Source organism: Styela clava, chromosome 3 (assembly GCF_964204865.1).
Source record: "Styela clava chromosome 3, kaStyClav1.hap1.2, whole genome shotgun sequence".
Lineage (NCBI taxonomy): Eukaryota > Metazoa > Chordata > Ascidiacea > Stolidobranchia > Styelidae > Styela > Styela clava.
The window spans coordinates 19,659,902-19,686,529 of record NC_135252.1 but is presented as its reverse complement, the minus strand read 5'-3'; the positions used below and the strand labels follow the sequence as shown (position 1 = coordinate 19,686,529).

Below are 26,628 nucleotides of genomic sequence, written 5' to 3'. Positions count from 1 at the left end.
CTGATGGAGGACCGTATTTTTCACCATTCAAGTCCACGTATCAGGATTAATTGATTATGTCCGCGCCCCACTTGTATGAAAACCTGGGCATGGATTTGTGAGATAATGCAACTGAATCTATCAATCAATATTCATTAAAGAAAAACATATTACAAGTGTGAAAAAATAATCTAAATTGTGTGAAAAGACCTCGAAAGATCTCCATGCTGCGTCACCTACAGCGCTGATTCATGTTGACGAGTCTAAAAGTTAGTAGGCCTTAATGTAAATGCTTCCCAGTTCTTTGTGAGCACTATTGTGGTTGTGAAATTTTGAAGACGTGAAATTTCCAATGCGTAACTTTCGATGCAAACATAAAATTATAAAAAAAATTGTAATTTTCAATCTTCTCACGCGAACTCAATTATAAATTGAAGGAAATAATCTTTGAAGGAAGTGCGACTGCAGTACTTGAATGCCCACCCACTGAAACATTGAGGAATTTTATTGTACAATTGGGTGTTGATAAATATCGATTTATGCGATGCTGAAACCGGTTCATAATACGGGCAGAAAAACAGCTATGAGATAGGAACTTCCACATTAGAAAAGGCATTAAAAAAATGTCTGTAAGTTCACAGTCAACCCATTTTGGCCACTGAAGACTTCTTCAGAGGGACAATTTCCGAAAGTACAGAGAAACACAGTTCAATATAATAGGTACAATAAGGACAGTGTCGCAACATTTTGTGGCTGCGAAAGATAAAGCCACTCGGTCGGCAACTTCAAGCCAATGGTTTTTGATATTATTTTTTTAATTCGGTCTGAGAGGTTTATTTCCCACGACATAGAAATCGAGCTGTATGATGATAGGATGAATGATTAGCAAGACTTTAATAATTTTTTTTAATTTAGTGAGACTTGCCACTGAATGTGCTGATGACTGACCCAAATACTTTCCAGGATCCGTTTGAACGCCACTGTTTTTAAACGTGGCAGCGATAACAACAATATGCCAATCAGGGTGGCGTCAATTAGGCGTCATAATTTGGCTTCAATGTCTTGACCTCGAAGATGAACTCGACCAAAGCGTATATATAATACAAGCGAGGCAACGCTCAGACAATGGACGCCATCTTGTACCAATTGTTCTCGGTCATATAACACGGCGCCTTATGGGAAGTTTTCACACAATTATTGAAACATATCTATTATTTTCATTAATATTTTAGATAGAAAGATTTTGAAGGTCGCGTTTTGAAGTAGAAGCTTAGGCGAACATGGTGATATACTTTCATGTTTGCCAAATTGCATTTATAGTACATTAAATTGTCTTTAAATACAAGTATGCCGGTTTCGAGTTGCTTCCGAAGTAAGTTGACCATTCTCTCGTCATAATTGACCATTTGACAATGGCGTTCTTTGTGATGTCACAGATGGACAGTTGTAGTTATTCGTCGAAATTACCTCGGGACTCAAATTCGCTTCAATGGCCGTTTCTATTTTCGGGTCAACATTTTCTCGCCTGTCAAGCTCCATAATGCCCGCCTGCTCAGCTCCGAGCTGCGCTAGAAGACCAAATGACGTTGTAGGATTGTTGCGGTGGCATTATACTCCGTCAAATCGGCGTATCACTATAAAAGTTTCCAAAAAGATGACCAAAAATGGTTCTACGTTGTGTTTGTGGCCAAATTTAACGCATTAGATAGTTTTTTTTTTTGAATTGCGTTATATATTTAGGTAGCATATAGCTTGAAGTTCAAAATCCACCCTTCGGCTTTATTCTAGCCCTTATAACAGCTGACTCATTGGATTCGATACAACAACACGACAAAAATTTCCCATAAGACTCCATTGTTTCGCGTTTTCCCAATATGGCACAAGATGGGGTCCATGAACCTGTTTAACATTAGGCAAGTTGGTTGCCGGCCCTTGAACTCGACCACCTCAATGAACTCGACCCGTTGAACCGCGTTAAACAACTGCAGACGTCAGCGCGCGCTTGGGACTTTCAATTCAAAGTTAGTTTTAATTATTTTTGTTTTCTGTTTCTGTTCGTCAACTTGAAAAGAGATTGTGTGGATATGCGTTCACGCAACTTGGATACTTCCTATATTTACGGTGAGATATAACTCTGTCTTATAGTGAAAATCAAACTGTAGTACTGTAGTAAAGTACTGGTAACGTTAGCTGTATTTTTTTTTAATTCCATCAAAGCAGTAGGCTACCAACTGTCGAAACAGCAGCAGGCCTACTGCCTAACTTGTTACGGATAGTAAAACCAAGTTTATAATATATTTGCATAAGCTTATAAACCTCGATTTATTCAATTCTTGCAGACCGCCATAAACTTCGCGGGATACCCTAGTAGACTTTGCCCGTGAACGGGTAAATTCAGAGTCCGGTACAGTGACTGCAAGTAAAGCCAAGACTGACAATTACACTACTAGTGTAAATATAAAATAAATACGCGGTATGAGATTAGCAAACTTTAGCTAAAGTCGTAATTATCGTTTTATAATATTCACTGGTCGGACTTTATCAATTATTAATTAGCACTTATGAAAAATCAGCGATAAATTTATATGAACTATACTGGCATATATTGTCCAACGTATTGTGAACGACGGTCAAGTATTAAGCCTTTGTTGCAGATTTACTGAACGGCAGAATTCAATATGGATGCGGCACCAGGCTATTCTCGATGGTCGACTGCAACAGATGAAACTCCAAATGATGTCCAATCTGGGTAAGATATGGTTATTTTTTGATATTTTTTTTCATCATGTTCAAAACTACAAAACAAACTGTTTTGTTTTCGGGGTCTTATTTGTCAGTATCGTATTCATAACCACATAAAACAGTTTCAAATCTTGAGTGTTGAGTTCAATAGATAAGATAGATAATTTACTTAGAATGCCACCATGATCAAAAAAACGGGACAGAAAATCAGGAAAGTTTCTAAAACTTTAAATTCAGGTTTGCCAGAACAATGCGGTAATTGGTAACGTATATGCGTTTACTTCAGACACTCTACCAGGCAATATTAGGGAAGCATTTACAGCTCTTTCCGAACGATTTCATGATTTCGCTTTTGCTGTGATATTACTGCTATAAAACGCCAAAATTTGATCTTTTTGTATAAATGTCAATCTAATCATTTGAAATAATTGTTATTCATGTCCGTTTAGTAACAGTAATCCTGACAAAAGTGACCTCCAAGACCTCGTAGCAAGTATTTTGGGAGAAACATCGGAAAGTCCTACAAAAACAAGGTTATTGACTTAAAAATATGATTTTGAAAATCTAAAGTGAGAATATAGTCTTTTGTTAATTACATAATATGCGGTAAAGACGGCGAGTAAAGAATGCAGTTCATGAACGACTGGGTATAAGCGAATAAATGACGTATGAAATGTCACTGAGATTAAGTTCGTATATTTGAAACTATATTCCGAAAACGAAAAAAAATTCATGATGTACGTTGTTTTTAAATTATGCTGTTCTACATCTCAGGTTTCTGAACCTAGGCGCGTCTAATTGGCGCAGCTCAAACCAAGCTGCTGTAGAAAGAAGCTTGGTCAAAGCTTTGTGTTTGAATAGACTTAGGCCGACAGGCGCGAGTTTCACATATAGGCTACATGTCTTCCTTCCAATCGTTCTAATTTTTTAAATATTAAAATACTTGATTAGTTTATTATTAATTTATAAATTTCTAATATTATACTGTCGTTACTACTTACGTACGATTTCCAGGAAACCAACTTTGCATTTCAGAAATGATTCTTCACAACAATTTTGTTGGAGAAATCCAGTCACAAAGTCACAGAAGCCTCCTCCAGCCCACAGTTATTCTGCAAATAGAAACATAAATCAAGAGGTTTGATCACGAAATATTGTTGTTGAAAAAATAAGATAATAGAAGTTGTTTTGTGTCACTGGGGTATGATTTTGTAATAATTTTTATTTCAATTCCGTCCTCTTTTCATTCAACCTTTTCGGCATTTTAGAAAATAATTTTGACGTACTTTAATCTTATTTATAAGACTCGATTTATATATGAAATAGTGTCTTTTGGGCAAACTGTTTTTTGAAACACATCGCAAAGCTACCGTATTTTTATTCTAAATATGCGCTAATGATTAATTTTTTCTTATGGGCAATTAGCACCAAATATGGTACTCCCGAAGTATGTGTACCAGGTTAGGGTTAGGCTATAATTTTATTCCGATTTTCCTTATTTCAGTTCTATTACGAGTTAGAGGACTGTCTGTGTTAGCCAAGTGAACATACCCCCTGTCCATAGGTTTCAGTCCCTTTCACAACTTTATGTAAAGTAGGCGAACAAAATTAGTTACCGCTATATTGGTATACATACTTCTGTAGCAGCCGAAGTATTAGTGTAATTTACTTTTTCCTTCTTTTTTTTATTGTCAATTCCTTTTCTCTATTGGTAACTAATGGTTATTACGCATACATCCGTATTTCAGAAGCTTACAACTTTGAAGTCACCTAAGCCAACCTCGCAAGACGCTTTTGCGTGTGGAGATGGTTACTTAGGTCAACTGCGAAGAAATGCTTCAGATTTGACTTCGTATAGTAACATAGGCGCAAACACGAACGACCTATTGCTATCACCAACCAAGTCTATGAATTATTCTTCACCGACAAAATGTTCGTCAAGTTCTCAATACCAAAACGCGAACATGAAATCACCGATGGCGAGAAATGGAAGTTTACCGTCCGACATGGCTGCCTTAGGGTTTCAAAACGGATCCGCGGAGGGTTTCAATCGTTTGGGTACAAGTACTTTGTTGCCGAATTTCCCAGATGCGTCAATATTAGACCTCCATACAAAAGAATACCCAGGTTTTGAAAGACCAATGACGAACGTTGATACAACATCGGGTTTGAGTAAGTAGCAGTTACTTAGTATACGGCAGTGGTTCTTAACTCTTTTTAGTTTGCGAACCGGTGAACCTTCAAAATCAACATAAATTGTCGAAAACACAATACATAATTAATCTGATGTAATGGATGTTTCCCCGATTATCGATTTCCTTGTGATTTAAAGACTTTAATTGTCAATATGTCTTTAGTATAGTATAGTTTTAGTATATAATTGCAGTAATCAAAAATGCGTCTCACAATTTCCATTACTACAAAAGTATTCAATTCAAAATTGGACAATTGAGTTTAATGATAAATTTACTGCTGTCTTTTTGATATCATACGTGTTGAACGCAAATCTAATGAAATTCATTGGACTTAACGAAACATCCAGCCGTTCAGTGCTCGAAATGGGCGTAGGACCTCCAACCAAGTTTGATTCACGCATCTATAGGAGTTAAAACTCACAAAATAAATTGGCAGACCATCAATGTCTTGCATTTTGCAATTCAGATATGATATTGGAATATATTCGCCGGACCGACAGGAAGGTTGCCGAGGACCGGTGGTTTAAAACCACTGCTATAAGCAGGGCTGCCATAACGTCCTTATTTCTAAGATTTGTACTTATTCCGAAGGTCATGTCTTTATTTCTAAGAAATGTCGTTATTTTTGACATGTGTCCTTATTGTCCTTTTGTTTTATTTTAGAGTTATATGTTCTTATTACGGGCACTTAGATTGGTCAATATGAATGATTGATTTACTAGAAATGATAGTAGAACCGCATTCATTGCTACGCGCATATATGACGTAATAACAGCAAATTAATTGTCATAATGATAAAACTACAGCTTATCGACAAAGATTAGTTGGTGTAACTTGAATTAAAATTCAGTTAGTGAATGAGATGTTTGCAGTTGACTAGTAGAATTATTTGAGAGGTGTAGCACTAGCCTACTGATTCCGTTTTCTGACGTTCTGAGCGACTGTCTTTTCCCCAAGCATTTAAGCGCGTGTCAATCTCGACTCTATAACCAGTCGAGAATCAGTGCTTTAAACAAAACACAAATATACCGGTTAATTATAACTTTAAATTTAGTTTAGATAACTTCATAAGGGAGAAAATAAGTAAACGCAAAAACATTTACTGTGGTGATTATGAGAAAGAATTCGGGTGCATCAAACGAAACTTAAAGGGCCAGTGTTTTGCGCAATGCAGCTTTTGTAAATGTGACACTAATCTGGAATTCATAAGTAAAGCAGCAATTTCTGATCACAATGCAAGTCAGCACAAGTGAAAAGTATGGGTCGCAGTTGCTGGAAAACTTTTTATTCATTATATTTCGTTCTTTGTTATCTTATTATTATGCTTCCCCGATGACCTTATTAAAAAACTATGAATAGAAAACAAGATGCAGCTTCTTTTAGCAGAATATCCAAGTAATTTCAAATGTTGCGAATCTTTGTCATACGAATTCATGCAATGCGTGGTAGCCACGGTCCACGAGTGGCGTATTTTTAGTGATGTTGTACGTCTTCTTATTATTTCAGGTATATTACTTGTATTAGAATTTGTCTATTCCAAGCGTGAAAAAAAACAATAATCGTCGCGTTATTTCACATTACTGCTGTATAGCTGACATATTTTATTGACAATTTGCTCTTCTTCCAGGTGCAGATATTCCACAACCGAGCAACAACAGCAGCCCTCTTGATGGCGAGACGTTTCGCAAACTGATAGCGTTGGCTGCAGGTAGTTTACTTGAAGATTTTTGGGGATTTTTTATTCTAGAACTGACATAGGCAAACTACAGCCCGCAAGCTAAATCCGGCCCGTTGGGTATTACAATCTGGCCTGCCTGATGCTGCCACAACCAAACTAAAACCAAAATTTGATGTTTTAGCTAAAAATAACTCAAGGAATTCGTTGAATTTTCAATTAAATTCATTTCGGCACGAGGCTTATGTTTTTCACGTTTGCTTTTGATATCACTGTAAATGTTGTTCATAAAATGTAACTTTTACATCACTCTTACATGGCCCGCATATCTAGATGGGCAAATTTCATGACCCCGGGTCCAAAATCCTTGCCCACCTCTGTTCTAGAATAGCAATAGTTTTACTAATGTAATATCAAGTTTATATTGTACTTTCTTGTAAACATCACAGATGGATTGGACGACTACATGGCACAAGCACAATTAAGACAGCAAATGACTGGAAACGGCATGCCGCTTCAACAAAACTGTATGTTCGCGGAGGAGTTTCTAAAATACAGGTAAAAGACAGGATTTCCGAATATTTCATAGGAAAAAGAAAAGTTTTCAAATCGGCCCCAACATACTGCGAATCACATGATCTCTCGTCCAGTTAGCTGTTCGAGTTTGGTTTAGAAATAGATAACTGATTGGGCCTGGATTCACACATTTGTTTGAAACCGCAGTTTCGATCGATAAGTCTTTGGTCTCCGACCGATATTCTCGTTTCGTATTTACTCATTACTTAAACCTCAAAATTTTAATTTCCCGTTATATTTACTACAGGCAGAGTCTTGATCAAGCCAATCAGAGCGCACTCGGAAACTTTTCGCAAAAGAACGGCTGGAACGGCGGAGGAAATTCTGAATCAGGTAAGACCGCGTAACTAATGAATGCTAATTAGTTTGTCAATATTTTTAAATAATATTCGCCCGATTTAGTGCATTACTGTATATCGGGGTGATCCTAGGTTGCGAGATTGAAGAGCCGCAAAATATTTTGAATATGTCCTGCGGGTCGCAGTCGGGAAACTCCAAAACTGATCAAATTACTGCGAGTTTAAAAATGTTATTAAATATTATTCTCGACATCGGGATTAGGTAAGGCGTTTAAATCTCGGGATTCCATCCTCAGTTAAAACATATTCTTCCAATAAATACAAATATCTTCCAATGGTTTAGTAGTGTATGGTAAAATTGTTCTGCGCCGCGTGCCAGGGTATGGACCATCCTGCGGTATATCATTTGATTCTGAAATCAATGTGTTTCGCAAATGATGTCAAAATTGGGTTTATTCGTTGCTGCATTAAATAAAATATAATCGCCAAATCGATAACTGATTAACTTCTTACAATTCTTATGCAGATCCTTCGTCAGTATTTGGAATGTATCAGACTAACATGACGTCACCAATGGTTTATCATTCCACACCTGAGACACACCCACACCAGCTAACCAATGAACAAGCCGCCGTTATGATGTCTGCCATCCAGAAGTAAGTCCGTCTGTTCTAATAACTTCGTAATTTCGTTTGTAACGAAATGGATGTGTGATAATTCTTGATCAAAATAGAGTTGCATTTCGACTACTCTGCTTTGGCTTAGGACAATAGATTTAAGTTCCACAGGACCCATCAGAAATTGCCACAAGCGACGTTTTTGCGTCACCGCGGCGGGGTATTGCTAATAGTTTTCAACTAGCAATAATCGCACCTCGGATAAACCTCATTGGTTACTGCCACCGCGCAAAGCTGACGGCATAAGGAAAAAAATCTGTTATTGCATCTGTTATATATTCTACCATTTGTGGTTGAGTCCAAATAAAATGATCCTAATTTTTTTTATCGATCATGTCCGAGATGAATACTATCTTTCTTGTAAGTTTCTGGAAATTGATCCGATTGATCCGAAAAATTCCGATTTTCCTTATATAACTTAATGTAAAGTAGGCAAACAAAATTGGTTACCTCCAAATTGGTACAAACACTTTTGAAGTGCCAACTATTCTCCTATCCGACATGGAATGGTAACCACACGAGAAACCGTGGTTAACCGTGTGATCAAATAGTCTTACCGGTTTTCATCTCTTTTTTGATATATCTGATATACCCTAACCAGTTTCAGATTTTCATGGCGGAGGACACCTTAACCGACCAATGATGTCCAGAAATGTCGTTCTTCATTGTTTCATAACTGTTATCCACTTTTCGTATCCATAATCTGTCGTTATATTGAATTTATTTAAAGCAGTGGTACTCAAAACTTTTCAAGCCGAGTACTCTTTTAAAATCTGCCAAGTCTCGCGACCGACCTCAAGAAAAACTAGCTAACAATAAGCTATAAATATAACAGATAGTAAGTCGAAAGTATGTTTTATTCAAAAAACATGTTGCAAATACGTATATATGGAACGTAAAAATGAATCCGTATCCAAAATAAAGTATTGCATAGATATTGAAAATAGAGCGGGCAAGATCAAATCGTCCATTGTTTGAGAATCACTGTTTTAAAGGGACATAAGAAGTTAAAATAAGTCTTAATATATAGAGAGAGATAAAACGGAATTGGGGACCGCATAAATTAAATTCTATTTAATTTTTCAAGTAACATGACCACCACACAAGAACAGATGATTCAAGCGAAGTTTCGTGAACTTGGTATCGGCAATGGAACGCCTCCACCGTTAATGTCGCAAATGCAATGGAACAATAATAACAGTAAGTTCAGAGTTGTATATTTTTATCATAATGTGAATGAATGTTGATGGCCCCATCTTCACCGGGACCGTTACATTTCCGCGAGAACCCAATTTGCTAATTTTCAAACCAATTCTTAGCCAAAATATTGTGAACTTGGTATCGGCAACGGAACGCCTTCTCCGCTATTGTCGTATATTCAATGGAATAATAATAACAGTAAGTTCACTACTGTATAAATAGTATTTACCCAGCCACCGGTACTTTTGCGCGGTAACCATATTCGCTAACAGAGGAAGCATAATGCATGGGTAAATTCAGTGACATATCTAGGGCAGGGGTCCGCAACTACTTTTTAGGGCGACCCCAAATTTTTTTTTCTAACTTCTCGCGACCCAAGCATTTGGTTAACATGTAATTAGTTATCGATTTTTAGACTATTGTCGACGCTAGCATTTTTCTTGCACAAATTATATGAAACTTATCACATAAAATTGTGAATAATAGCGTTTATTATGACTAATGCAAATTATAAGCTTAAGCTATAAGAACATATCAAATCGAGGTTTAATTTGGGAGACGGCAACTCGAAGATATTTTTCTACCTCTAGCCTTGATCTGTAATTGTATTTTATGTATGAAAACGCTGATAGGCGGGAAAAAATGTATTGGTTTTTTAATGAATTTTGGATGCTTTGCTGTAAGATGGCGTTTTAATATCGCTGCTTTCAAGCTTTTGTTGGTAAGAACATAAGGAACGTTTGTTCGTTGGAACAAACAACACATTGAGGACGTCAATCATCATTTATAAGAATACACGTGAAACCAATCTTTATACATTATTCGCTGTTATCCCGCTTATATGTATGGTTTGAGTGATGTATTTCTATCCGATGAGGGTGAGAAGATGAGTTCTTTGTCGGGCGTTGATCTCAGGGCTCCGCGAGCTATTCGTTCGCTCAAAAACTGACTTGGTTAATTTTGTATCTGTGAAGAAGCATTAACGTCACTAATAAAATTTGACAACGGTGGTGTCGAAATAACCTTTAATTTTGGCCCGCGAACGACAGAAGTTTGCCGACCTCTGGTTTAGACTTCAGAGCCAGTGCTGTTATACAGTCATCCCAACTCAAATCCTCGACCCACTGCCCTATCTCCCTCCACTTTCCTATCCTCGACCCACTGCCCTATTTCCCTCCACTTTCCTATCCTCGACCCACTGCCCTGTCCCCCTCGCCTTGGCCAACTGCTCCACCTCCCTCACCTTCCTATCCTCGACCTACCGCTCTATATCCCTCAACCTTCCTATCTTCGACCCACTAGTTTACTTTCCCCAACCTTCTTATCCCCTTCAACCTCAACCTCGACTCGTTACCCTATCTCTCTCAACTTTCATATCCTCAATCCACTGCACTATCTGCTTCAAACTTACCACCCTCGACCCACTGTCCGACCTCCCTCAACCTACTTATCTTCGACCCACGGCGCTATACTACTCAGTACCTAACCTAACGGCGCTATAATGCCGACTCGATCGTCAAAATAAACTTTGCTATCTTGCGACCAATTTCCATGTGTTATACTGGTCAAGTATGCCAATGAGATGACTCAAATGTACGTCGACAAAACATGATTGGCGGCATTCGTAAATGTAGGCTGGAATTCCAATTGGTAATCAATAACCATAATTAGTGGCTTAAAAATGTGCTACTAATTAGGCTACTGATGCCATCGGGTTTGGAGTCACTGTTTTATAAATTTTAACAGGCAAAAAAAAACAGGCCATTCGATGTCGACATATCTGAGTTCATTTTCAGAAACTCATTCAATGTCACATGTATTTCCGTGCGAGGCAAAACTATGGGGAAATAATCAAATATTTGCACGCTTGATCTTTTTCAACAAATGTTCTGTCATATTCTGTTGTATATAAAAATTTCTTTTACGTGACTGAGAAGGCTGAAAAGTCAAAAACATAAGTCGCTCAGTGAGTGTAATCCCTTCCAAACTATTTTAAGCCATGAAATGTTTTGTCGTAGGGCCCAGGGATGGCCAATTCGAATAAAGTATTCGAATGTATTCGAATATCTCGTCATTCGAATATCGGAATTAGCGTTCATAAGAATATCGGATATTTGTGTGACGTCACACATTTTCGACGCCGCTTCCAAGACGTTTCTCCGTTGAATGAAAACATTCTCGATAGAAACTTGCGCGTGATTGTTTTCATCACTCATCAGCGTAACGTGTTATTTAGGCCGTAAACACCTTTACGTTTGTGTTATTTTCTCTAAAACGAAAATTTTCCACAAATTTGTTCCTCGATAACGATGACAATTATTTTATTTTTGTACGCGCACGGAATTGTGAATCTGGTGAATACGTTCATCGGCGGCTAGTTTCTAAAGACAACGCAACTTTTTGATTGAGAAGCGGCAATTTAAAATACTGAAAATAAAACCGCAAACAGTATCAGTTTTATTGAGGCCCGCGGAAATTTATAAAACGCTTTTCTAGACAGTGAAAACTGCAAAATTTCGTGGGCCTCCCGTACACATTATGTCTAGTCGGGCGTTTAGAAACACATCGTCACGAATTGAGGGCGGGATTTGCCTGATTATTCATTACTTTAAATTGCCGTCGAATATTTTCGTGTTAACATTATACAAGGTTTGAAACGCGACTTTTTCCCGGGTTGTGAGGATGTATATAATATAATTAATCTAAAGTATATTCAATCAATTTTATTGTGATGAAAAAAATATTACTCTGAGATGTTACAGCAGATTTATGGATTTTTCGAACGGTTTTATCTAAAAATAATCAGCATTTCGATTTCGATTGAGCGGAGTCACTGTTAACAAGTACATTTAAATATTTGCCGAATTCGACAATACGGATCTGAACATTATTTAATCGGGCAGTTTACCACACGTTTTTATTCTTATGATCGCGGATTACAATGGTATATAAGAGTGGTGAGGATTTTATTTTGTCGACGCAACCGCAGGTTAAATTGAAGACAATTAAATTAATGAAGCAAGACATTTTAAATATGCCCGTATCGGTCACGAATTCATCACTTTGCACACCAGAAAAATATATATTCGCTGTTATATTATTTGTTGTAAAAGTCGACTCTTTTAACAGGTGGGATAATCGCGGCGATGAATATGTATTTTTAATTTACTGCAAAACTTTATATGTATATTCATTGTATGAAATAAATTATACACTACACTTAAAAGGATTTTATATCATTATTTGAGATTTTTCTAACGGCGATACCGAGTTGGCAAGATTGCAAAAATACGTATTAAAATTGGATACATCAGGCAGTTTATCTCGTACTTTTAGGTCACAGATTGCTGTGGACCAAATAATGTTTTTTTTTTGACGTAAGAAGAAGCAACCGCGAGTTACGTTGGACACATTAAATTAATATATAAAGATATTTTAGAATCTCGTAGTTGTCATGGATTGAATGATTTACGTGACAGGATGATCATTATAGGCTGAAAAGACGGCTCTTTTAACCAGCGCGGAATCGCAGTGGGCGGCAATGGGAATTTCCGATTTCGAAAATCCTGGCTGCGCGGCTGGCAGTGGTGGTCATCTATCCTCTACTAATTTCAGACATAACTATATGGTTCACATAAATTAATATACAAATATACTGGTAGGTAGTAGAATACTCTGAGCTTAAATATTAGAATTTTTAAAGGCATAATGGATTTTGGATTGTTGTTGCTTGTTTCTGTTGCCTGTATCGCCAATAAATTTGATTACTCACAGAAAATATACACAATTATCTGAATACAAGTAGTATTTTTGTCAATAGACTTGACTATTATCGTAATATCATGGTACCAATGATAGAAAGCGTCAGACAACTCCTTGGCTATCTTTTCATATGGTCATTTGTACAAAGTGAATCATTTCAATAAACTGACTGTGTCACAAGTTGCTATTATTTTTTATTGATAGCTATAAACTATCAATTACTTTATGTACATATACTGTTGGTTTGTTGCTTTATTCTGATATTTCTATTGAAGCTTATTTCCTAATTTACTGGGTTTTAATAAACTAAAACAAAATGTGTTATTTTCGATTTTAGAATGTATTCGGAATTCCAGATTCGAAAACATTATTTTAGAATGTATTCGGAATAGTTTAGTATTCGGAAATGGCCATCCCTGGTCGTAGCTAGCGTTGCCAACTGCCCTTTAATCCCGCGTATAGTCCTAAAATTGAGCTTGTTTTATCTGCAACCTATTGAAGTTGAAAAGGACGCAGTTTGTACGTAATCTTTGGCATGCCTTTTACTATAAAATGTTGAAGAAAAAAACTTTATACGGACCAGAGCACTATTGCTTATTTCGGATCAACATCATATTGTCACAAGACTCACGACATGGCCAATTATTAAGGGCGTAAAACGGCTTGTTAAAATTTAGAAAACTGTCATTCCCACCAAGAAACCATCAGTAGCCCAATTAGTAAAACATTTTTGAACTGCCAATTATGGTTATTGTTTACCATTTGGGATTTCCAGCGTACATTTACGAATGCCGTCAATCATGTTTTGTCGACGTACGATTGAATCATTTCATTGGCATACACGACCAGTATAACCCATAGAAGTTGGTCGTAAGATAGTGAAGTTCAGTATGGCAATCGGGTCGTGAATAGAGCGCCGTTAGGTCAGGTACTGAATAGTATGGCGCCGTAGGTCAATGATAGGTAAGTTCTGGCAGATAGGGCAGTGGGTGAAGAAAAGAAAGGTTGAGGGAGATAGAGTAGTGGGTCGAGAAGAGAAAGGTTGAGGGAGATAGGGCAGTGGGTTGAGGATAGGCAGATAGCGTAGTGGGTTGAGGATAGGAAGGTTGAAGAAAATTGGGCAGTGAGTCGAGGATAGGGAAGTTGAGGGAGGTCGGGCAGTGGGTCGGGGACAGTTTTTAAGTAAACGAATAGCTCGCGGAGGCCCTAAGTGTCTTTAACGGAATCCTGAGGCTCCGTACGGAGCACTTTGAGAACCTAAAGTCTACGTAGTAGGATATAACAATGCGAACAACTAAGTAACGAATGTTTCCCCGACTTTTGATCTCTTGAATTCTTTCTCTTTACACTCTACCTTTGCAAAATTATTGGTACTTATTTTAAGAATGGTTTTGCGAGTTTAGGACTTATATTTACCGAAACACAACTAAAATCTAACAAATAACTCTCAAACACCGACAAAACGAGGTAATATTCACAGCCATGAAACTCAGCTGAATGACTAAATCAGTGGTCGGCAACCACCGGCCGCGGCCCATCGCCGGTCTGCGGAAAGGTTACTACCCGTCCGCAGAAACGTGACGCAAAAGACGGACAATGTCCTAATAACATCTTTAGTTGATTGATATTTCAAACAATATTGAGTTGAAAAGAGTCTTTGCGATTTATAGGGTAGCTACTTTTGCAATCTTTTGGGCAATACTGCTATCTGAATACCCCGACATTGCAGGAAAAGCTTTTACAGGCATTTTTACATTTATGTGAGATCGGGTTTTCAAAATTGACAACTACAAAATCGCAGTAGGCTAAAAGTAAGAAATACGTTACTTGAATAACATCACTTTTATTTTTAAATTTAATATCAACCTAAATTTAAAACGTTTATTGTTACGTCAAATTCTGCACTTATGCTGATTGGCCAATGTTACAGCAGTAAATAAGGAAGTCCAAACTCGCGGGAAAATCCATAATTATAATTAGAGTTTTATATAGTTGTTATGGCTAAATTCGGTACACAAACGCGATGCTTATATTTATGGTAAATTCAAATTGTTCTGCGACCCGCGACCCCGTATTTCCGGACCTCTGATCTGGGGTATGGCAGCCATGGCTCGTAGGCGCCGTTTGAATAGGGCTACAAAGAGCCGACAATTTTAACCCTAAAATGTTTCAATAAAATAATTTAAATTTGGAAATGATTTAAACTAGTATTTTTATAACCAAATAATAACGCACGAATATCTCAATTCAACAACAATTGTTAAAAATTGCCAGTCAACGATCGAGGAGGTGCGTTATAAACTTTGTAATGGGTGCCATTTTACGTAGATGTGCCACTGGGTAAATTAGTATTGTTGTAGCAATTAGTATTGTAATTAGTAACTGTAGTAGTGCTGTCGTTAAAAATCCATTTGCAATGAATGTAACTTTTTATCAAACTTGTAATACTCCAATTAATCGAATAAGGTTAATAATATTTGAGGGCGTGTCGTAGAAAGGTAGAATGTTTTTGGGTACTTCCGTAGTGTGTGTACCAGGCTAGGATAGGACATAATTTTATTCCAATTTTCCTTATTTTTGTTCTATTGCGAGCTTGGAACTGTTTGTTTTAGCCAAACAAATATCCCCCTGCCCATCGGTTTCGGTTCCTTTACAACTTGATGAAAAATAGGCGAACAAAATTAGTTACCTCCATATTGGAACGCACACTTCTGGAGCGCCTGTTTTTACATATATATTTCTTTCCTTTCTTCAAACTGTGCTTTTGACCAGTCGTCAAGTAACTTATATTTTTTCTTGTAGACGCCGAACTACTTCACCTGAGAAGTTTGGATCCGTCTAAGCAACTCACGACGCCAAAGAAAATGATTCATCCAGGTATATTTATCTTCATATTTCAGTTTTCTCAAACTCTCAAAGACGACAAAATACCTCAATAGTTTGGGTATTGATTATAATTATATAAATTTGTATCGTAACCCAGCACCAAAATCTACCAAAAAGCCTATTTAAGAGGCCACATTTTTTATGTGGTTTTGATTTTAAAATATTACTTCATCTTCTTATTTATTTGAAAAAACTCACAAAAGACCCAGAAAAAATATCCTTGTTAAATAAAATTTAATTTTTCACAGCAGCAAGTTTGATTGAATGCACATCAATATGTTTCCTTGTCTAATTCTATATACTGTAAGTTTAAGAAATACCCTCAATGGAAGTGGCCAATTGAATGGCGATTTAGATCAGATTCAGATACCATTGTTATTCTTTTTTCATTGTATATCAACGCTATGCCATTATACTAACGTAAACGGCAATTCAGATTTCCCGATGCATCCATCGTTATACCCAACTTCTCCCGCTGTTATGGCAACAGCCAATCAAGTTATGAGGAGTGGAAGCAAGCACGCGTTTCAACCAATCCAATCACAGTTAGACGCAAAGCTTTCTTTACACGTAAGTAACGTACAAATTTAAATTGTACCTCATATCTCATCGAAACAAAACAAGTTTTTGGAAAGTTTATTGAAATCAATTAAATTATATTGGGATATACGTGATTATTGTAAAATATAATGATTGTAATAAATAATGAAAGAGTATCTGTGTTTATAGCATCTGCCTTCACCATGGAGTAAACCTAGTACGCCAGGAAGCGACGCTGGTTTTGCGAGCAATCCTTCAACCAATAAAAACAGTTTTGCGGAATCAAACTACCAGCAATCTCCAAGTAAGATAGCGTAAACATTCATAAATATTTTTTAGGATATGTTTTGGTTATAGACTTCATATATGGCAGATGTGGCCATCACGTCGATCGCCAGGTCTCGAGTAGTCGATCGCGTCTGATATTGAGTGAATTTAATATATTACCTCAAAAAATTGACTTGAACCAGTTCCATGCAGTTCATGTTGTAACACGGTATTGTACATGCCTAAATACGATATACACATATACTCTTTGAGTCTGGGCAGGATCGATAGAGCATATTAATATGCGTAACAAGTGCAAGTTTCGTCGCTGCCAAGGTTTAGAAATAAACTTGCCGAATATCGCGTTTCTTGACTGACAAGCAATCCTACAGTAACTTCTGCAGTAAACGAAAGTTATTGGGTCGCTTCAAGAGTGGCGCGATAAAGTGCAATTATTCGCAATTTATTCGCAACGATAGCAGTGGCATCTAAATGCCCAATTTTCCTGAAAATATGGCAGGGCAAAACAAACAAACTTTACATAAATAACAAGAGAGCAATATGTGGGCACGAAGATCAAATAACTATATCGTCAAAGTTCCCAACTTCGGATAAAATAGCATTGGTGACGCCAACTATTTGTTTCTTAGCATTTTTGTGCTTTTGCTATAGGAAGTTAAAAAAGTAAAATATGTTGTGTTTTTGTCAAGTACTATCGGTTTGAATTTTTTATGTGATAGTGGGCATCCGAAGTAATTCGATTGACGGCTTAGGTGAAATTCCTACTCTTTACATATAATGTAAGGAGATTACAACTATTACTTTGTCATTACGGAATTATCTATGCTTAGTTTACGAGTGTTTTTTCGAATAAGCGCTTACAAACATTGTCATAGTCAAGTTTATTTTTTCGAACCAGTAAAAAAATAGCATGCAATGTTCAGACGAATAATATTAAATACACATAGAAGCCGCGGTTATCAAGCTGGTTATGAAGCAGCGACACCCAAGGTTCAAATATCTAAATGAACATTAGCAAGTTTGAGGAACTTGATTGTTGAAGCACTGTTATTATTGATGAGCGAGGCTTCGGTAGTTAAGCCATCTAATCAAAAGTTAAACAACCAACATTGTGTAAAAACATCCAAAATATTCAACCATTTTTCTCAATCCAGGTACAGTACTGCCAAGTTTGACTCAAGATTCTCTCTTGTCAGCGTCGGATCTTTTTTCACCACCGTCGTCTCTCAGCGAAGTTGAATTATCAGCTCAGAAAGTATCATTCCAACCAATATTATCTAACGGTTGTACGGAAAACGGTTCAATTACTTCTGCGACTGAGGTAATTAATTTCTTTTCCGAAGAGATATATCAGATATGCACCGATTATTGCTGTATGTTATTTAAGGGACTTATTTGAGGCTTTTACGAAGTTTTTTCTATCCTTTGACTAACAACGACCTTTGTTTTTTCCATATATGGGTAGCTATTTGGCTTCTAATGGCGAATTTATTTCCACCTTGCTGTACCGTTTCTCACTCCAGTTGTGTCGATGATCTTGGGTATATTTTTCAGTGAGCGCGACCCCGATATCGAACATACAATATTTAGAATTTAGATGATTATAAGAACACGATAACCACAACCCAATACCGTATCATTTTCTGTTTTATTTATCTACACAATTCGATAAACAATTTTAATATATTAAACAGTGTTATAGTTCACTTATATAATTGTTATTGTTTAGGTTGAAATAGCAGCAGAACAACGAGAAAGTCCGTCGAATAAAATGATGACGCAGGTCAAATATTATTTTGTTTTGAAAGTCGGTAGTCTCTACCTTCTATAAGCAATATTGTTCAACCTAGTTGATTCAACTTGTTGTTGACTGAGTATATACGGTGTTGTGTACAGTGTATTGCCACTCTAAACTAGACGTTGGGCAAGTAGCCGCTTTAATGTAGGGAGTTAGCAATATTTTTTATTGTGTGTAACAGAGTTGTTGCATGTAACGAAAGAAGTCGGTATTTATGCGTTTTTTTGCTTTTATTTAAGTTAATAATGGAAATAAACCATTTTTGTCATTGCGGTATTACCACACTCATTCTATATTTTAGGACACATCCAACATACAAGCCACAAAATCATCATTACCGAACCCCACATTACCGCCGTCTCCAGCAGTCAGCGCTAACTTTGTCCCTGTTAGCCCTGCCAACAGTCTCCCGATGCCGTTTTCACCTTACCAGAGACTCTCACTCACTCCAAGTATGGCCCTCACAAGACCAGTCATGTGTTCTCCCAACTCGGCCTTGTCTTACTCACCAATGGCAGCTAATTTTCTTCCTGTCTTCACTGACAAAGGCTGGACGATGTTACCGGTTGATAAAATGGGGAATCCGATTCCTATACCAGGTATGTACTGCAGGTGTTGTAGACCCGATAACGGGCAATCCATCTCTCACAACTCCTGTTATTTCAATATTAATCAAGAACTTTAATGTTAAAACTTTTTGATTCAAGTTACGACAATAACTTTCTGCGCATAATTCACTGTTTTCTAGTAACTTATACCAAACGAAGTTGTTAAAGAGCTCATAAGAAATTTTATAAGAAATGCATAGTTTGGTTGACTTTGCAATGAAATGTGAATAAAAATTGATAAAAAACCGTAACAACGGTGCAAATTGGCAAACTTTCCACTCATTCGACTCCATTCCAAATTTCATTGTTCATTGAGTTTTATAAAACATAAATGTTGCATACACTAACTCTGCCCACAGATAAATACAGCATGTGCTAAGACTGAAAGGTTCATCACAAATACAAAACACCCTTCGAGTCGTAAAGATATATTTGAAATTTTCTTAATAACTTGATTTTAATGTAAAGTGTCCATAAAGTCTTAAAATTGTTTAAAATTGCAAATGGAATTTATCAATACCGTGTGTTGTTTTGGTCCTCACAGATGTATTACGGTAAATGAGGTAAAAATATTTGAACAATTACTGATTAAAAACAACAAACCTGGTTAAAATATATTGAGAACTGACTTCGTACCAAAATTGAAATTGTAAGGAGAATCTATGGACACCCTGTAGAATCTTCTTCTTGGAGCCTGAATGTACAATCATTTACTGATATTCATTGAGCTACTATTTTTGTAAGGATCAGAATTATTCCGGTACGACATTGCCCACTCAATTGGATACACCATGAATTACGTGGTGGGCATGAACTTGTCACCCAAGATTTATGACCAGTTACGCCAATGTAACGATGTAACAACAAAGCCTTAACTTCACAAAGTTTGATTCTCGTTATTCAGATATACAAAGTAGTAATAGTCGTAAGACTCTTATTCAGGTATGTCTCCGAGTACAATACGGTTTCCACCTCAGCGTCAGGCAGCTTTATTACAAATGCAGAGAACAGTGCCAAAGTATAAGTTATATATTTGCATGGAAGAGTGTTATGAGCAGTACAGATGCCTTGAAAGAGAAAGAAAGATGGTGCGTATGTATTGTGATGTTTAGTTTATACCAGCGAGTTGGGTCGCATTGTGTGTATGAAGCGATGTCTCCTTAGTTTCCTACACTGTTTTATGTTAGTATTGATATGGAATTTAGACAAATGGTTACAGTTAACTTATGACGTGAGGCAAGTGTGAAATACTTGAAGTATGCATATATATATATAATAGGGTAGAATTAAGGTTGTGCTCTGGATAGGTATAGGAATTGGTTATAGCGTAGAGGAAAGGACACATACAAGTTGTACAAGTGTTAATTGTGTAGACTTAACACCCCGTTTCCTTTTACTAAGTAGTTACTATTTGCGATAGGACCAAAAATCCTGCTGTTCGGTATCGTTATTGAACCTTGGGTAATTTAGCGCTAAAGTATAGCGCTCGTAGGTGAACTGGAATTGATGATATGTTCTGTATAAGATGGTCGAAAAACTTCAGACGGATAGTATAAGAATAAGCTCAGAAAGTCAGATTCATAGCCGCAATGGAATACGCGCTTAAAGTTTTCTGATAAAAGACGTCCACCAGACAGTATTCGCAGTTTTCTTACTTAAGATTTTGTTACTAGTGAACTTCAAATTTATCAGTAGGAATAGGAGTGTATGTATAGTCCCAATCACTATCTCAACGACCTCCGTACGCTATTGAGATTCTATAAAAATGAGAGGGTTTAATTTGTATAACCACTACACTTGTACTGCACATAAAGTGCAATGTCTAATGTTTCTTTTCAAAGATTCCAAATGTCTTTAGCTTGAATCGAATCTTGATAAATGTCTATACTAAAATCTTAAAAAGTTTGTTGTACAAATTTTGAAAATACTCTTGTCTTTCAGGCGGAATCAGAGTTGGCGCGTAACTTTCCTGGTCGACGAGTAACGAGTGCAAACAACACACCCGTGCCACGCCTCCCTCCTAACCCATCGAAAGCTGACAGATTGATCGTGGACCAACTCAGAGAACATTCAAGAGTAAGTAATGTCAGAAGACCAAAACTCTTTTGCGCCATGTAGTACTCTTTTCATTTAGGCATTGCGTAATTGAGCGGTGCAAAGCTCTACGCAAGCATTCATTCGAAAACGAGACCTAACTATGAGTTGTATTCTTGGGCCAGATTGTGGATGATGCGAACAGGGGCGTATAGCATCTTTGAAGCCTTTTTCTGTGTTATACCTTGCGTTGCGTAGTTTGAAACACTTTTCAGACCCTCAATACTCCCAAAAACCCGCGTTTTCGTCTAGCTGAAACGGTCTAACTTGGTAAGTGGGAATTTTCGACCTTGAACCCTTGAAAACTCTTGAAAAAGACCACTGATGAAGGCTCCAACTCCAACTACAGCGGCGATGCGGCTATAATTAAATGCGCTATATTGGTAATGAGTCAATCTTTATCAATGAAGTCACTTAATTTTGTGTTCTGTCTTCGTATTCTTCGATATTTTTTAATTTCCATTTTCCATGTCTTTTTTATTATTGAATAATTTATAGGATAAGATTTACATATTTATCTCGGGGGAGAGAAAAGTCCATAAGACAGATTAATCATATGGCGAACCACAGCCTCTCGTCCGGTTACTTAGCTGAACAGCGATTACGTGAACCGCACTATGTTGTTTTTTTGAATGGAGAAGTGATTAATAGTGGAATAGACCATTTTCCTAATTCTTACATTGAGCTGTTTTTTTACCCTAGATTTTTCTGGCTTTGGTGAGATCCATCGTCTCGATATTGTTAAGCCAAACCGAACTAACGGCTTTCGACTGTACTGGCAACAATACACCCTGTGTCCTATTATTTATCCATCGTTGATCGTTATTTGTTTGTAGATAATGGCACTGATCGATCGCATGGAACATTTGCTCGAAGGCCCACTACATCCTAATATCTCAAACTGTCTCGAACGTCACTACACTTCATTGAAAGACGTTGAAGCCAAACGAAGAGAAGAAGTCAATTCCAAACATAGCACTCCCGGATCACCAGTTCTCCCTCAGGACGGAGAAAATGGTGAGTTTTACTTTGGGGGAATTGTGCTTTCATAATTGGCTCGGCGATGTGTTGCGCGTCGTGCTAAGCGTTAGAAATACGCTCGTTTCCGCGCCTCTGATTGGCCAGCGGGGGTTCGCAGTCATGTGCGAGAGGGTTGCTAGACTCCTCGCCCCTGTAGGGTGGCCGGTTCACGTCGCCATTGGCCGGTTCCGCCACCATCAAGTCCATGCTTCCGAAAACAAATAACTGGCTAACTGATCCCATATATATTGAGCTGTCTCATCGGCTTTCCTATCTCTTGGGATAAATATGTAAATTCCATCCTTTTATGCATGAGCTTCCAATACAGACTTACTGCCTCAAAATATCCTATATTTTGTTGTATTAAATATCGTTGCATATCTACAGTATTATACTGATCCTATTTTGTAATGCCGATATCAATCATTAGACACGATTGCCTGGTGGATCTGTATTAAAACCACTGATCACTGAGAAGATATTATTTTTAGGAGGACGTGAATCATTCCGGTTCTTCCCGGCAACACTGAGATATCGGGTCGTTTAGTATTAAATGTAGCATAAATTCGGCTTTTGTTAGTATTTTATGTTCGACTTTTTTCCTCAGTATAATTTAATGTTAGACTTTCTCATAGGCGACGCTTCTCGATAACCATCACTAGCTTATCGCGTCTCCCTTCACCCTCCCTTCCTCCCCCCTTTTTTTTTTTTTATCTTACCCAATTCTGTATGTATGGAAATTGTTTCGGTTTGTGTAAAAATAAACTACTGATTTACTGACTGTCTACCTAATTTAACTACACCCTGAGTCCCTGAGTGAGACAGTTTATTCATACCACAATATACCACTGACTTACATATTTTGGCAACCATTATCGATCTTCCCAACAACTCGAGCTTCCCAACTAACTTTGCTTTTATATCACCAGATGAAATGACAAAAGTTTTAGCCGACAGTCTCGAAACGTTATCTCTCACATCACGGAAATCGAGAACCGCTGTATGGTGTGCATTGCAAATCACCGTAGCGTCGGGGAAATCGAAAGACGTGGACGAAGAGGTTGCGATAACGATGAAATCTTTAAACGTCGATGAGGAAAAGACATCCGCTGGGGAAGCCAATCAGATTTGCCAATCCAAGAATCAAACCCCAAATGGCGCAGTGAAAATAAGTGATCTATATAAAATGTTATCAAATAAATCAGTCAGTATGATAAATTGAATTCCTAAAAATTAGTGATTCTTTTACTTAATGTAGGATACTCATATATATTCTGTTTACATACCCTTTTCTATTCATGAATTAACGATCAAATTTTCTGAATTAGCAATCATTTATTCGAGATACATGGTAATTAGCTTAATTGATACTCCTAAAGTATGCGCACCAAGATGGCGGAGACCGGAACGTAGTATGTCTACCAAGTTAAGGTTAGGCCACAATTTTAGGTACAAATACTACGGGAGTCACTTGGCTAGTACCCGGGCTTGTAATAGAACTAAAATAAGGAAAATAGGAATAATCCGTTTCGGTTTCCGCCGTCTTGGTACGCATACTTCAGGATCACCGATTAATTAACCCCACTATTCATTTGCTTAACCTTCCGACCGCTCCAATCCCTGACCATTTTATGGGTATTTTCAAACTTATTTTTTTTGTCAACCATTAAGCCCTTAAGCTTCAATCATGGCTTTTTAAAAGCGTCTGCTAGAGTTCTATTCAGCAATATATCTTTAAAAAACACTCCTCGAAAAAAAAATTTTGCAAAAAAATTTCAAAAATTTCTAAAAAAAAAATTGGACTTTGAGATATTCTGTGTACAGTAGAGGGTTAATAATTAATTCCTAATTAATTAGTTTTTTCTTCAACGTTTTCGTCAAGTTTTTCCTAACATAACAATACCGAAACGACTATTATAGCATAAATGGTTATTACTCTGAAATTCACAATTGTATTTACAGTATTGTCAAGTTCAAGGTCAAATTACCGATACTGATGACGTCACAGCTCTTATTATTACTGCACAGACCACCCCCAATGCAAAAAAATTAAATTTTTTCGACGGAAATGCGCGTAGAACGACGTAAACAATCTCATACGCGCATTCACGCGTTAAAATTACCATTAATTTTACGTTTTTTTTACATACAAAAAATCTCCATACCTCTGCCAACTATGGAGCAGTCGAAATCATATTTATCAAAACAACACAGCGCCAGGAATGATCAGGGATAGTTAGTATGACTGAAAATACATGCTAAACCAACAATAAGTCATTATAAAGGAGTATTTTTTGTCTGAGCTGAGTCGACATTTTCAGACGTCTGACAGGCGATTTTGAAATCCACGCTATTTATACGATTCGCACTTTGCGTCACGGCTGGAAGGTTTTATCGCTTCTCTCATATCAGGGCATTACGTCAATAAACAGTTAAGAGCGATATTAACAGTAGGTTACCATGTGCTAGACTTAATAGCGTTGAGAATCCCATATGGACTAACGAGCGGCGAGAGAGTTAAATGACCGTTCTTGAGTTGCCACGGAAGTTTGCTTATTTGACGTAATTCTACATCTTGCTTTAATTAAGACTGTTGACAATTGGCCACTAATTCATAAGAAGCTACTTACTATGTAATTAAAGGCATTCGTATCTATCTTATTCGCCTTACCTAATTTTATTCTGGGCAAGACGCCGATTTTATGTGGAGATTATTCTAACACCATCTAGCCCGTAAATTTCATTTTAATTTGACAATCTAGTTACTCTCTATACTACGTTGTGTTTTATTTTAGTTTTTGTTCCAATTTATTCACTTTTCTGTTCCGTTTGGCCGTTATTTTATGTTCATTTTTGTTTAAGATACAGAATATTTTTGAAAAAACCCAAAACAAATTTCAAAATTTTATTTTTATTTTTTGTTTAGTCTTATTTATTTGAAGTTTGGCCAAATATTTTTAAGCGTTCCTGACAACTTTATTATGATCTTCTCGTGACTGATTTTATTCTTTGTACGAAAACTTCGTTTTCATACTTTATTGACAGCGTTGATTTTCACTTTACGCACCTTTGGAATAATTTTTCCTATCATAGTAGTTAATTAGGATCTTTTGTGCAAAGCCCCCGTCACTAATACAAAAATGTGAGTTTTGGAAAAAAAAGAAAAGCCAAATAACAAATTAGAATTATCCAGTTGAGGATTTGAATTTCAGCGCAATTTGCATCTCTAACGCAAACCCTAACTTGATAACTAATAATTTCCTTATTTTTGGCGGTGGCGGTTTTTTTTTTGGTTGGGGCTTCGTGAAAAAGATCCATTGATTAATTTCATATTTTTCGTATTGATTTTGAGTACGATTTGAGTGATCATCAATTAGTTATCTGTTAGTTAAATTCAAGTAATCCGGACACTGACTGCTGTTCAATATTAGTTAATTTCCAACATAATTTAGGAGTGAAATCACTTGCTGTACTTTTTTGTGAGTAAAGCTTACATTGAAAATATAATCAATCAAATCTTATCATTGCCCGCACCGCTAATTTCCCGATTTGTTTCTTCGATTCTGTTCATCTGTTCATTTTAGGTTAGGGTATTACTCTTACCTTTCTCTTATCAACATACTAACGATTGTATAACTTGAACAAAACGATGGGGTAACTTTTAGTGGTGTGATAATAACAGGGTTTAAACACCCATATCTCACTGACCCTTCCATCGCTTAATGTTTTCATTGCTATTGAAATAAACGAAAATGAATTCAGATTCCAATTTAGCGAAAGTAAATCATGATATTTTAATGACGTTTTATCTTAGAATTTTATTAGAAAAGTTTTCTATATTAACGTTGTGTCAAAAGTTTTTTATGTCGTTTATAGTTTTTGGTAATTTTTGAAAATCGTCCTAAAGTTTATTTTACTTTCTGGCATAGAATTCATGTGAATTTCCATTTACTTCGAGCCTGAAAATTTTAACTCTTCTAATTTGTCCTCGATTATTATGTCCCAATATCGTAGTTTTGAGTTTGAATTTCGTTCTTATATTAATTTCTGTTTGGCATAATTTCTTCTATTCTGCTTCGTGAGTCGATCCTTGGTGTAATTCACCTTAAATAAAGTTGAAATTCAAATTTCTTGTGTGCAAACACTCAGCGAAACTCACGCAAGTTGCAAGCTTTTCTCGATGCCAAAGCGGCAGTCGACTATATCCAGAAGTGGGATTCAAATTTGTTGTCAGCCGGTTCCATCGCACAAATGTCATATTTTTCAGCCGATTCTGTTACAAAAAGTCA

The 26,628-nt window shown here is 36.8% G+C and overlaps 1 protein-coding gene and 1 non-coding gene across 4 annotated transcripts; one reads left to right on the top strand and one right to left on the bottom strand.

The window, feature by feature from the left end:
* Positions 1–1,927: 1,927 nt before the first annotated feature.
* On the top strand, positions 1,928–26,464 carry LOC120342291 (uncharacterized). Of its 3 annotated transcripts, none has more exons than XM_039411062.2 (20): positions 1,928–2,100; positions 2,634–2,728; positions 3,171–3,254; positions 3,757–3,859; positions 4,470–4,893; positions 6,544–6,624; positions 7,041–7,149; positions 7,415–7,500; positions 7,993–8,122; positions 9,231–9,343; positions 15,908–15,982; positions 16,428–16,561; positions 16,721–16,835; positions 17,974–18,140; positions 18,549–18,602; positions 18,919–19,216; positions 20,168–20,313; positions 21,167–21,301; positions 22,156–22,336; positions 23,269–26,464. In XM_039411062.2, the coding sequence occupies exons 2-20, from the start codon at positions 2,658–2,660 to the stop codon at positions 23,559–23,561; spliced, it is 2,799 nt and encodes a 932-aa protein (XP_039266996.2). In that variant the 5' UTR covers positions 1,928–2,100; positions 2,634–2,657; the 3' UTR covers positions 23,562–26,464. The 3 variants fall into 3 exon arrangements, 2 of the variants coding, with proteins under 2 accessions (XP_039266996.2, XP_077966818.1); XM_078110692.1 differs by lacking the exon at positions 1,928–2,100 and adding an exon at positions 2,318–2,452; XR_005569491.2 differs by lacking the exons at positions 20,168–20,313; positions 23,269–26,464 and having other exon boundaries at positions 22,156–22,294.
* Positions 8,246–8,379, bottom strand: LOC120343593 (U4 spliceosomal RNA). Its single transcript, XR_005569653.2, has one exon. It is a non-coding gene; the product is annotated as a U4 spliceosomal RNA (small nuclear RNA).
* Positions 26,465–26,628: the final 164 nt, after the last annotated feature.